Raw genomic sequence first — 13,168 nt, forward strand, 5'->3', positions numbered from 1 at the left:
TAGGTAGTTAGAACATTTAATTTAATGTACTACCTTATATTCATATTGTTTTCTCATAATGATGTTTTTTAAATGTTCAACTTTTAATAATAAGTACTTCAATGCTATAGGTAGGCTAGGCCCTAGGTCTTGCCTAGGCCTAGGTAGCCTAGCCAAGGTAGCCTAAGCAAGATTTATTGCCATTGGGGGGTGAGTGACTTGAGACCTAAAGATTTAACAGATGCATTGGTTTGATTGATTTCTGGGCCCTTTGTTAAATATTAGAAAGCCAAAGTTATAACCAGGGAGATGTAAAACATGCTCATCTGTCCCTTTTATAACCAGAGTCGATTTTGCAGCATGGTGATTTTTTTATTTATTTATTCAACAATATTTTGAGAGGGTAGCTCAAACAGCAATGCTACAGAAATTATGAAATTGCAAATCAACCTTCAAATTTAATTGTCGCTAATAAATATTTTGAAACAAAAATTTTTCCTGTCTGTGGGCTACTAAAATATCCTGTGGGCTAGTAAAATCTCTAGTAAACTAGCCCAGTGGGCTAGTTACCAAAAAAAGTTAGGGCAAGCCCTGATTTTATACAGCCGGTAATATGTACAGTATTGACCTAGGCTACTATGGCTAATGACAAGTACGCTTTCACCATTAAAGGCTTTTTCTATGAATGGAATGACCTGTACGAAACACGAGCTCCTGTAGACCAGTAAAGTTTTGATTTTAATCGTACAGGAAATCCACTCAGGATGCCTATTAGCCTAAAAATTAATGTTAACAATAGCAAAACTTGTAATCGGTAGAAGAGAGGGAAACAAAAACATGGTAGTAACATCATAGTTCGTACTGTAAGTTTAGTGGAATAAAAACAGAGAAGAACGGTTTAAATTAACGGTCAAAAATTATTAGATACATATTAAATAGCAACATTACTGATGATGTAGATCACAGGTGGTCAAAGTGCAGGCTACATGCGGCCCAACAGTGATTTTTTACGGCCAGAGATAACAAATTAAAAACCTGTGTGTGCGGCCTGCCAACCATCTTTGGCTAGAAAACACTATGTTTTTTACAGCCTGACACTGATCATCTATAAAAAATAATATTAAAACTAAGAATAAAATGGTATAATAGCAGTTCATAAAAGCTTTTGGAAGCACACTGGAACCATCAAAATTTGGATACGGCCCTTGTGTTAAAATAAAAAATTCACTTTGGCCCTCCAACAGATTCTAATGCCCACCCCTGATGCGGATGTAGATGAATTTGGGGACAAATTTTGTGAAATACTGTGGACTGCAGGTGACCCAATGAAACGTAAAAATCACACAAACTTAAAAACCACACAAACTTACCCAAAGCTTTACCTATGAGACAAAATAATCGAAAAAGGATAAGTCCTTGGTTTGACGTAGATTGTGAATTACTTTTTAGTAGAAAGTCTCGGGCATTGCACAGGTTTAGAGACAGTAATGATAAACATGACTTAAAGAGTTTTAACCTTCCCTCCTTCTTTTTTGTTTGTATTTAAGTGATTTAGATGATCTTTTTAAAGATAAAGGAACTAGCGGTATCCAAGTAGATGATGTAGAAATTACTAACTTAAAATATATGGATGATATAATATTTTGTCTGACTCACCATTCAAGTTCCAATGTACAGTATGTTAAATGCTCTGAATACTGTAATAGTTGGGACTTAGAGGTAAACCTTACTAAAACCAAAGCTATGATTTTTAGAAGAGGCGATATTGTTAAAAAAAAATGAGAAATGGTCATATAAGCAGAATGTAGAGATCGTATCTTACTATAGTTATCTCGGGATGATTATTAGTTCTAGTATAGGGGCAATTGGTCAAAGGTAATTTACACATTAAACCAACAAGCAAGCAAAGGAATGTTGAAAGTGTAAAGCACTTTGGAATATAACACGTACATAGGACCAGTGTTAAAATTATATTTATTTGATTCATTGGTGAAGCCAATCCTTCTTTAAGGATCGTAGGTTTGATGATGTGAGTATTCTGATGTATCTGAAATTACTCATACTAAATTCTGTAAGCATGTAATCGGGATTCCATATTCGTCGAATAGTGTCAGATCCATGGCAGAACTTGGGTGTTATCCACTCCAACTCCAAATATATAAAAACATGATTTCCTTTTGGTTACTGGTCCAAATGAATGTTAATGGATTGCCCTTAAAGTGTTATACGATGTTGACACGTTACGAAACTGTAAATTGGGCACAGCATGTAAAAGAGACCTTATTTAAATTTGGTTGTGGCTATGTATGGCTTAACCAAGAGTTGAAAACATTAACTTATTCATCAATATTTACATTGATAGGTTAAAAAATAATTACATTACAGCTGTTTGATGATAGAGAAATTTCCATAAATATGCACTTCTTTGTTGAAAATGAATAAAGTCTGGTGCTGTTACACGAATAGGAAACAAGATTTAAAATCAAATCAGTGATCACTCACAAGAAATAAATCCCCACATACAAACAATATCACCTGCACACTATTCTCTTTCAAGTTTAACAACTGTAAATTAAACATGTTAAAATCTCAAATTGAACCACACACAAAATACATGAAAAAATATTCACTTTGGCAGTTCCAAAAGATTTCCAGTGCTTACGTTTAGCTTTTTCCCTGGCTGCCTTCTCAGCCTCTTCAGCTTCTTGTCTGGATGCTGCATCTTTGGCAAGCTTCGCAGCCTCCCTTGCTTTCTTTGCTTCTTCCTCTGCTATTTTTTCTCTCTCTGCTGCGAGCTATTAAATCAATTCATCCAGTCATTTATCATTATATTTCATTATTTAGTCAATTATATTAATCAAAATTCTTATTGAAACCATAATTTCATCTACTGCATGTCTCCTAATTATATCTAAATAAAGAAGAAAAAATATAGCATTTTGAACCAAATTAATTTTCCATTTGTACCTTTGCTTGTTCTTCATCATCCTTAGCTTCTTCTAATTCTCGTTTCTTTTGTTCCTCAAGTTCTTTTGCCTTTTTTTCTAATTCTCGCTGAGCTTCTAATGCTTGCTGAACCTCAATGATTTCAAGCTCTCTTTGCCTTTCTGCTTCTTCTCTGTCCCTCCTCTCCTTATCAAGTCGCTCTCTTTCTTCTGCTTCTTTTTTACCTCGCTCTAATAAGTAAAAAAAAAAAATATCCTTCTCAACAAAAATGTACCAATTGAAAAAAAAAAATTATATTCAATACACAACCAGATTTAATTATTTGTATTACAAAATATAAATAATCTCTTTAATAAAGTAATCAAACTAAAAGTATATTACACATGCTCTTAGCCAAAAATGCAACATTAATAAAGAAAAATGAAAAGGATTTAAAGTAATATTAATATAAGATAAACAAGTTATGTGTTGAATATTTGGATTGTTTACTTTATAGTTATTTTCCTTTCAAGATGTCCACAAAAAGAGATAAAAAAAAAGGAAAGTATAATGTTTTCAATTTTCAAGTTACAATTTTCTATTGTATGTTTTTTTCTTTATTATCTTATATGTCTATCGTTGGTTGGGACTAACCCTTTTTCTCTTACTTTTTACTTTTGTTATGTACAAACTTCGTACAACATTTAAAATAAATTCTATAATTTTTTGAAAGAGCATGAATTGAATTTAATGCCTATATGTCATAACCATTCTATTTTGATAAAATTTCCTCCATTTTCACAGTTAATTTTAAACAATTTCCTATTTTACACTTTCTTTGGTGTGAAACGTTTTGCTAACTACCACCAGTTAAATCTATATGGATATAAAAACTAAAGAAAACAAGGACGGTGACAAGGGCGCAGAAAACGACAAAAAAACAAAAAAAACAAAAAAAAAAAACTATTAAATTAATAAAGTGTCCTGAAATTTTATATAAACTACACACCTGACATGACACAAATTGCAGTGATATTTTTATGTACAAATTTCTTAAACATTTAAAACAAGTTTCATAATTTTCTGAAAGTGCCTATAAGTTATACCATTATATTTTAATAATATTTCTTTGGTTTTCACAGTTAATTTTAAACAATTTCCTTATTAATAAGCAACCCGAACATGCTTACTTTTTTGGTGTAAAAATTTCGCTAACTATAAGGATACAAAAAACTAAGGACAACATGGTCTGTGACAGGCGCATATCAATTGCAAAACATCAATTTGTGTAAAAAGTTTTACTTCCACATAATATTTCACACTAACAGTAGAGAAAGCAACTTGCAGTAACACAAAAATTATAAATATTTAAAAATCCTTTTGAATATCATAGACAGTCTCTTGGTGAAAAAAAGTAGATCAGACAATCCAGCTAACATGTACTCTTTTGTTATATCTGTGATATGAATACAACAACTTTTAGTTATAAAAAATTTCAAGATTTTTGGTGAGTATTTTATGGTTCAATTCCAAGGACAGGTCTACAGCTAACGTTAAAATTTATCTCTTATTTAGATTTTGCTTCAGACCAAAGTCTGAAAACAAAATAATATTTCATACAAATCCAATGTAATATCTTATGATTAATTATGATGCACCTACAACTATACTGCATTATAATACTGGGAAAAAATTAAAATGTAAATATAAATAATTGTGATAATTTATATTAAACATGAAGTGATCATTACAGTTAATTCTTGCTGAATTTGGTTTCAATTTTGTGTCTTACAGTACTGTGTTTGTTTGCGTGCAAGTGACAATAAATATGGTGCATGACGTTGACTGCAGGTACTTTCAGTATTTGACTACTGTTTTTCCAAGTAGTACAGTTAAAAAGAAACCATCAAAATAGAAAGAAGACAACACACAAAATAGAGTCAAAAGAAAATTCAATGTAAAACTTGTAAATTAATAGAATTTTGGAATGAAACTAATGTCATTTCTTTAAAGCTAATTTCTTTTTTCATTTGGAAGTTGATTCAAACCTTTTGATGAGAAACTTCTTTCACCTTGGTAGATATTCCTAGGTGGTACAATTAAATAATTATGAGTTTGGCTATGTGTGCATTTTGAATGCATTGAGATCAAAAATAAATGTTGATGTTACAGTAGGTATGGATGGGCAAGTCAAAAGAATTAATTGTTTATTCCATCTTACATTGAGTTTTCTCTAGTCAAGGGAACTTAAAATAAAATCAATAGAGTTCTTCATTTCAACTGAAAGTAAAATCCTACATGTCATCCATAAGGAATTGAAGACAATTAGTGTTTTGAATAATTAGACCAGACACAACAACAATAATAAAAAGGAGGACATTAGCTAACATTTTGAGAGCATGTAAAGGAATGTAGTTTTTAACATGATGAATGACACCAATACATTTTGACACATTAATAGGGTCATTCCAAATAAGTTGTGGATCAAAGTGATTCCAAGGTACTTTAAAAAAAAAAAAAAGAATTCACTCGTTCAATAGATTCACCATTATAAAATATATGAATGTCTTTAAATTTTGGGAGACTTATGGCTAGTACCAAATACCATCAGTTTGGTCTTTCTGATGTTTAATATTAGTTTATTATCATTAAACCAATTAGCTATTTTATCTAAATAACAAGTAAATAACAAGCAAAATCATACTGAAGAGTGATTGGGTCAGAAGAGTTATGAATAATAGTGGTGTCATCCATGACATTTACAAGGCATCTGGTAGAGATTTCACATGTATTATAAACAGTAGTGGGCCCAATATTGTTCCTATGATATTCCAATATTTACATCCATAAGATCTGATTGAGTACAGTCGAGTTACTATGTACAACTTGTGATCTATTACTTAGGTACAATACGGTATAACCAATTAATTCGGCATTGTTTATTCCATAAGATTTGAGTTATCAACTAGCATTCATGATCAACTGTATCAAAAGCTTTCTTTAGATCAAGAAATATTACATGAACACAAGAATACATTGCATTATATGACCCACAGTACTTACCATGTAACACTTTAATTTAAAGTCGTTCCTGGCAGAAAACAAATCCATATTAAAACTGGTTCTTAATTATGTTGAACATAAAAATTGACAAAACATGCTACTAACCCTCTGCTGTGGTGATAGAACAATCGATATTACAATTTAGTGTAGAAAAAAAAACCAAAAAAAAAAAAACCAACAAATAAATAAATAATAATTTTAATGAAAATCATGACATGTTAATGATAAATTCAAACATAATTAATAAATCAATATTAATGATAATAACTTCATGAACACAAATTAACATTACCTAAATAATAGTTTGTGTGAGAATCAATTAAATAGTTTTGTTTGGTGTTGTTTTTTTGGTGTATGGTCATCAATTTTGACTTATTTTAACCAAAAATGAACACATAATATAGGAATGGAGTAGGGTAAAGGTGAAAAAAAAAAACACTTCCACAAGTCTGTCATTAAATACTACTTTCTTTTTTAAGATCTGGTTCAGTGAACTCTTTCCTCTGTGGAAAAAATGCCAGGTATTTGGCAAATAAAATTTAAAAATTGCATTCTGTCTGTACAACACTTACCCTCTTCCTCCTTTTGTTTTAGTTTCTCATTCATCTCTGTCTTGAGTTTTTCTTCTTGATCTACACCCACCTTCATTAATATTGAACTGAGAGGAATTTTCACAGATAAGGGGTCCAACCATGTTATTGTTAGAGCTGCAGTAAGAAATTTTATGATTATGGCAACCATAGATGGTGGGAAATAGTACTCTCGGATTGAATTTGAGTACAATTTTTCTTTTTTTTTTCATTATATTTCTTCATTGGAGGGTGGGGAGGTGGGAACCTTTAACACTCTACCAGAAAATGAGACAACTTTTAATATTTTAAATGAAATTATAATCAATTTTTTTTGCAGAAAATAGTTTTAACCATTGAATTATATAATTGATGAATTAAAACCTAAATTTTAACCCTGTGGTTACCAGTGGCTTATCAAGGATTTAGTGAATGGGGGAGGGGGGGGAAGGCGCCAATGAAATGAGAGTCCATACCACGCAGGGTTGTAGCTGCAGAAAACTAAGGGCTGGTGATAGACATTTTAAGGGTGGGTGGGTGATAACATTGGTAAACTCTAAATAATAAGAGTGGATTTTTAGGATGGAAAAGTTGGTTAATAAGGGTGGGTGGAGGGCCATGAAATTAGCTTTAGACTGGGTGGAAAACTTCAAGGATGGGTGGCACCACCCACCATAGCTACGTCCCGACCACATCTGCGTCACCTTGGTTGGCGGTGACGTGAGCAAACTTTCCAATATTTTATACCTCTGGATGCCTGAAAATGGAACTTAAATTACCTTTTTATTTTTTAATTCTTTTTATTTTTGACAAAAATGAGTAAAAAAAACCTAAACTAATTAAATAGGTTCCTGAAAACGGCACTTAAATACTTGCAATTCCAAAAACTACCATATCCACCTGAGCCCCATCATGGTTTAAAAATTTTAAGAATTTGAGACTTCTAGGTACCCGAAAATAGCACTTGAATAGTACAAAATCTATCTACCTTAGCCCTACCATGGTTTTGGGGCTCAGACAAGTAGATATTTGAAAAATATGAGAGTTCATAGATGCCCTGAAAATGGCACACGGACACTTAAAATTTATGAAAGCTACCATCCACCTCAGCCCCCACCAGGATAGGCTACTGTCCTACCAACCAAAATGCATGACAGGGGCTTTTTGGTTTACTATTGTTTGCATTTGCAATAGTTACACTTTTGAAATTCATTTAGATAATGTTATTTTTATGTCACCCTACAGTAATTTTCTATTTTTTAAGTTTATTTCTATAAATTTTGTTTAATGAGTTGAAAGCTTAGATTTACACAATTATATAGTGGTACATGGCAACGGAAAAATAATAATAGTCCTATGAATTTAAAAATATTGTGGGCATATAAAATAAGAATTCCCCTAAAATAAGAAGTCCGACCTGACTAAGAAAGTATAATACATACTTCAAGTATTGAAATACACGCCATCGTGTTGGGATTCAATATTTCGACATTAATTATGTCATCATCAGGAAACCTGACTAACTGTCTGAAAATGAGACAATAAATTCAAATTTTTTGCAAACGTTTTTTTGCAAAAATTTGGCGACTCATTTTTGGGTTGCGACCCATAGTTTGGGAAGTGTGGGTTTAATCCATGCTTGCATGGAATAATGGACTCTAAAATGATGATGATTTAAATATCTTTATCATAATATTATACTGCATAAATATTGTACCATCTTTTTTATAGTACATATTAACTCTTAAGTTATACTTCAGACCCCATTTCAAAAAAATTAACAATTAATGATTTTATGAATCGCCCATGCATCCAATCTCCGTTTAAACGGGCAATTTTTCTCTATATTTTGTATGCCATTATTTATTTTATCTGATTTGTATTTGTTGAATGGATGCTAAACATAAAGTAAAGTAAAATCAGGTGTCTGTAAATAGCACACCAATACATTAAAAACTGCCAAATTGTATTTTATATGGATTTTATTCTTGTTAATTCATACGCAATTCAGCCTTAGTCGCTGCTATGTATATTTTTGATGTGGAATTTTTTTAATAAATATACTTCAAATATAAATTTCAAATGTTTGGAATTTATTTAAGAAATGTCCATACTCTTTAAGCTGGTTTTCCACTAGACGAATTTATTTGTGCGAATCAAAGCGTTGGTTAGCTTCCTGAGCTCTGATTGGTTGCACATTTTTTCGCTTCGCAAAAATCCGATAGAAATGTGAAAACGCATGCGTATGAACCGACGCCTAGTGCAAAACCGGCTTTACCAATTAATTTAAAAGGGGATTTCTGGAAAAAGGGGGACCTCTTTCGAACCACTTGAATTCTCCTGGCTACAGGATTGAAGTTTAATTAGCATAGAAACAAAGAATATAAACTGTTAAAGTAGTTCAATAGCTTTTCGGCTAGTAGCTTTTACAATATATTGATTCCCTTACCTTCCTTGATCCTCGGTGATAAAGTCAGATTGGTGAGCATCAAGAAGTGAGAATTCCCAACGGAAATCTTGCACTAAGAAATAGCGTCTATCCATCTCTTGAAGAACATCAAATAGTTCATCCTGTTCACAGGCAACATCATCGCACATACACGTGTAACACATGGCAGCCTTCACCTGTGCACATTATTATATGTAATTCAGGTCCCTCAAATATATTAATTATTATTACCACATTCCTGCTGATGAAGGCAGGATGAAAATTTTTCCAATCACTATTTATATACAGTATCTAAACATTCATTGATTAAGGCTCATAATACCTAGTCAATCATGTGATTCATCTTTTGAGTATTATGCAACATATATGAAAAACATATCCAAATGGGAAATTACAAAAATATGACAGCTTGGCCCCCTGACATTAATCATGGAGGGGGTTCTGGGTTTAAATGGGTATAGTACTGCTTTCCCTATTTTTTATAAGTGCTGCTCTGTGGCCAACTAATTAGTCACTATGGCTGACTAATCAATGTTTTTGTTCTCCAGCGGCTAAAGCTAGGTTAACTATAGTCCACAAGAATACTGTTTTCAGATACCAGTAATCTTGATTTAATTCATTATTTTATAAACATTTTCTGATTTTACTTTTTTCTGTTTTAATTTAATTATGTTAATTTCCTATTTAATTTTAACAAAGGCAATACCCATCTTAAATAGTCTTGGTTTAATTCAAATCCTGGAACAGATTGCTATAAAACGGTCTTAAGTAGTAGTCTTAACTCCCCGAATAAAGCTGGCTTTATCACTTACACGGTTTACTAGAGTCACTCCGCTAAGACCATTGTTATAAAAACGGTCTTCGCTTAGGTCGCGATGAGTAATGAAATGCAACAAGCATTCAATGGTAACATAGTTTGCGGAATATTCGCCATTTGATTCTTGGTCTTTGGCAATCTAGGCCCAGGTCTAGTACCTGTAACGCCATGATTAAAGGATGTCCTAAAGCGTGATCTAACTTCTTTTGACATTCCATTATTATCCTGGGAAGAACTGACGCAAAATCGCTCTACTTGGAGCAACCACCTTTTACAAAGAGCGCACACATTCCAATGCCGTCTACATTAACTGTTGTAATAACAGGAGAGAGCAGAGACACCAGAACTTCCCAAAGTCGACTTAAAGTTGGAACCACATGGTATATGTCAACCTAAATCTACTCGATGTAAAGGCCACTTAAGCCTCCTCTGAGAAGGCTTTATATTTAGGACGGCTTATCTTCATCTTCATCGTATAGCATGGCAACAGATAACACTGTTCAATGACGCCATGGGCTAATTGGTTAAATCATTGTATAGCGATGGTCTACAGTATAATCATAGACCAGAGTGACGTCACAATTATAGCTGGATAGTGTTAAGACTGTCTATAGAAGACCGCATATAGCAATCCGCCCTGATTACTCCTGAATGAAAGTTAGTCTCCTGTTGTGAATATGGTCCTAATGTAGGAGTACAGTATCACCTGAATTTCCTTTTTGATTTTACCAAGTACAGTAGGTAAATAATTCATTTACAGTGTATTGTGTTGTATTGTATGTAGGCCTATATAGTTATGATGTGCCTATATATGAGGGGTATGCATAAAAATAGGTCAGAGAGCCAAAGTGAACATTGGATTTAACACCCAAGCTTTGATGTTTCCAGTACACTTTAAACCACTTACATGCAGTTTTAATATTACTTTTTACAGATCTGCTCAGTGTTCGGCTGTAAAAAAACAAGGTGTTTTATAGCCAAAGGTGGTTGGCGGGCCGCACACAGGGTTTTCAATTCATTTTCGAGGGCCACAGAAAAAAATCACTGTCGGGTCGCACTTTGCCCATTTGCGCTATATATGGTCAGGATGTGATGTCATCATGACCATATTAGGCATGTAACATGTTTTTGTCAAATAAAATTTGACAGACTGGACAGGGCTTTAAACATTTAAAAAAAAATTTAAATAAAAAAATAGAACAAGAAAATTCACCTGTGGTAGACTGATCCCACCAAACCGTATGCTTGAGTGCAACGCTTGTAGCTGGTTAGGAGTCAGTTCCCCTGAGTTTTCAGTGTCATATTGCTGAAACATTGCCTCTAGAACTGCCTGCCTCTCAGCTAGCTCTCCCATACTGCTGACTGCTGTCCAAATCTATAATGGAAAATATACAGCTGGTATGTACAGCAATTTATGTCAATTGTTAAGTCTTTATGTCTGTAAATGCTCTGTACAGTGTAAGCATGCAAGCAGTATTACCATTGGGTCATTCCAGCTCAAATCAACCACCATGCCCATGTGACCCCACCCTTGGATTTTCCTAAAAAAAAATTCTAAAAATACGTTGATATGTAAAGAATCCAAAATGTAAGCTTCAATTTCAAAGCGGTCCAGAGCCATAGAAAGAGTTGCAACATTGAGAATTTAGAAGCCATGTTTTTTGTGTCTAAAGCGGTAAGCGTTCTGTGTTTAACGCAATGTGCCTTCCTGTGTATAATATTGTATATACAATTAGCGGCCTCCTATAGTTTAATTTCATTTAATCTTTTTAGCAGTAGAATTTCATGTAACTATATTTATAGATTTTTTTTATGATTTCACTACTTTATATCCAATTTCAAATACTGTAATAATTTACTATTTTTAAGCAGTTCTTTAATCCTTGTCGATACACTAAGAGCCCCTCGATGGCAAGCATTCTTCAAATTGGCAATCCTGCCATATTGACCCTTAAGTGGCTCCTGTTATTTTGGCGAAATAAATGATATATGACGACCAGCAAAAATTAATTAATTATGTATATATATCAAAATGTAATTAATATTATTTACTCTTTTATATTATTTTTGATTACATCTATGTTGTTCATGTTATTTAATTTGTGTGGGAAAATAGCATAAAGTCGAGTGGGACAAGTCATATTCGTATGCAAATTGAGAGTAGGCCTACACCAAACTATCACCTTCAGAAAATGCTTAAAAAGTAAAGAGCAGTCCTTTGTCTCCTTAATTCATTGGTCTTGTTACTGTATTGTTTTTTCCTGTCTGCTTTATCAAAATCAGTGTCAGTGTTGACAATCCAATGATGAACAGCCGGTATCATTACTTTTACTGCAGACTTTGGTCGGCTTTACCGATTTCAATGATCCATATATAGGGTATCTAGATTATTGCTCTTTAAATTTGAATGTGAGCGAGCCCTATACAAATCATATGTTATTATTTTGATTATTATTACTTATAAATTAAAATATTAAAATAGTATAGGCCTAGGCCTAGTCAGTTGGCCGCAATACATAAACTGATATTGTGTAGGCCTAAAGTAAAGAGCAAAACATAACTTTTTTTGACAAGAAAGGAAGGAGCGGAATGTCGCAACTCATTCATATTATATGGCTCTGGTCTAGGCTAGGCTAACCTATCTAGGCCTAGGCCTATATAGGAAAGGGCCTAGCTTAGGCCTAGCCTAGGGCCCACAGAGTAGGCCTAGGAGGCTAGGTTAGACCATAATTAGCCAAGGAACACAAAAAAATGACCAGATTCTAGCTTAGGTATTTATTAAATATACATTATATGTGAAATAATAGATGTCATAAACGTGTTATTATATAATATAGAGGTTTTCAGTCTACCTTTTAATTACGTTCCCATGGACGCGGTTTCGCTGTTTTTGGTTGCTTGCGGTACTATGGAACGCCAAAAGCGCACATGTCAAACACTCGTAGAGTAGATTTACTTTTTCAAGAGCGCAACCAGGATTTTCGAGGGAGCACCAACTGGTAGAGGGAGGGTGCTAGCGTGAAAATGCGGCAATGGGATTGGATTGGGTTTTCAGAAAATCTGCTTATGCCAGAATCCTGTGCTTTAGAAATGAAAGTCTGCTGTATGAAATTTTTTACATGTGTTTGGTTTTCTTCTAATGTTTAATATATTTGCAATAATTTCAAGGGCTAATGTGTAATATTAAACAACAAGTTTCAAATAATACACGTTAATTTCGTAACCAAAACCTCATTAACAAAAAGTAGCCAGAGCAATATAAAGGAAAGCAAACACCTGGAATACAGTAGAACCCTTATAGCACCTTCGGGATAAAAAAAGTGTCCCCTTAATATGGGTGTCCTCTGAACATGGCGGATCTAGGAT

General features: G+C 33.2%; 1 protein-coding gene across 1 annotated transcript in view; it reads right to left on the minus strand.

The window, feature by feature from the left end:
• The window catches only part of LOC117110865 (calponin homology domain-containing protein DDB_G0272472-like), a 24,296-nt gene extending 11,531 nt beyond the window's left edge, over positions 1–12,765 (minus strand). Inside the window, exons 1-6 of the mRNA XM_033253698.1 lie at positions 12,655–12,765; positions 11,016–11,177; positions 8,986–9,161; positions 6,540–6,625; positions 2,947–3,155; positions 2,642–2,774 (exon numbers count right to left, since the gene is read on the minus strand). Of these exons, the coding sequence (XP_033109589.1) occupies positions 2,642–2,774; positions 2,947–3,155; positions 6,540–6,625; positions 8,986–9,161; positions 11,016–11,156 (745 nt within the window). The 5' untranslated portion in view covers positions 11,157–11,177; positions 12,655–12,765. The remainder of the gene's footprint in view (positions 1–2,641; positions 2,775–2,946; positions 3,156–6,539; positions 6,626–8,985; positions 9,162–11,015; positions 11,178–12,654) is intronic.
• Positions 12,766–13,168: the final 403 nt, after the last annotated feature.

The sequence above is a fragment of the Anneissia japonica genome, unplaced genomic scaffold, assembly GCF_011630105.1.
Source record: "Anneissia japonica isolate Jap-2015-1 unplaced genomic scaffold, ASM1163010v1 scaffold287856_len476331_cov182, whole genome shotgun sequence".
In the NCBI taxonomy this organism is placed as follows: domain Eukaryota; kingdom Metazoa; phylum Echinodermata; class Crinoidea; order Comatulida; family Comatulidae; genus Anneissia; species Anneissia japonica.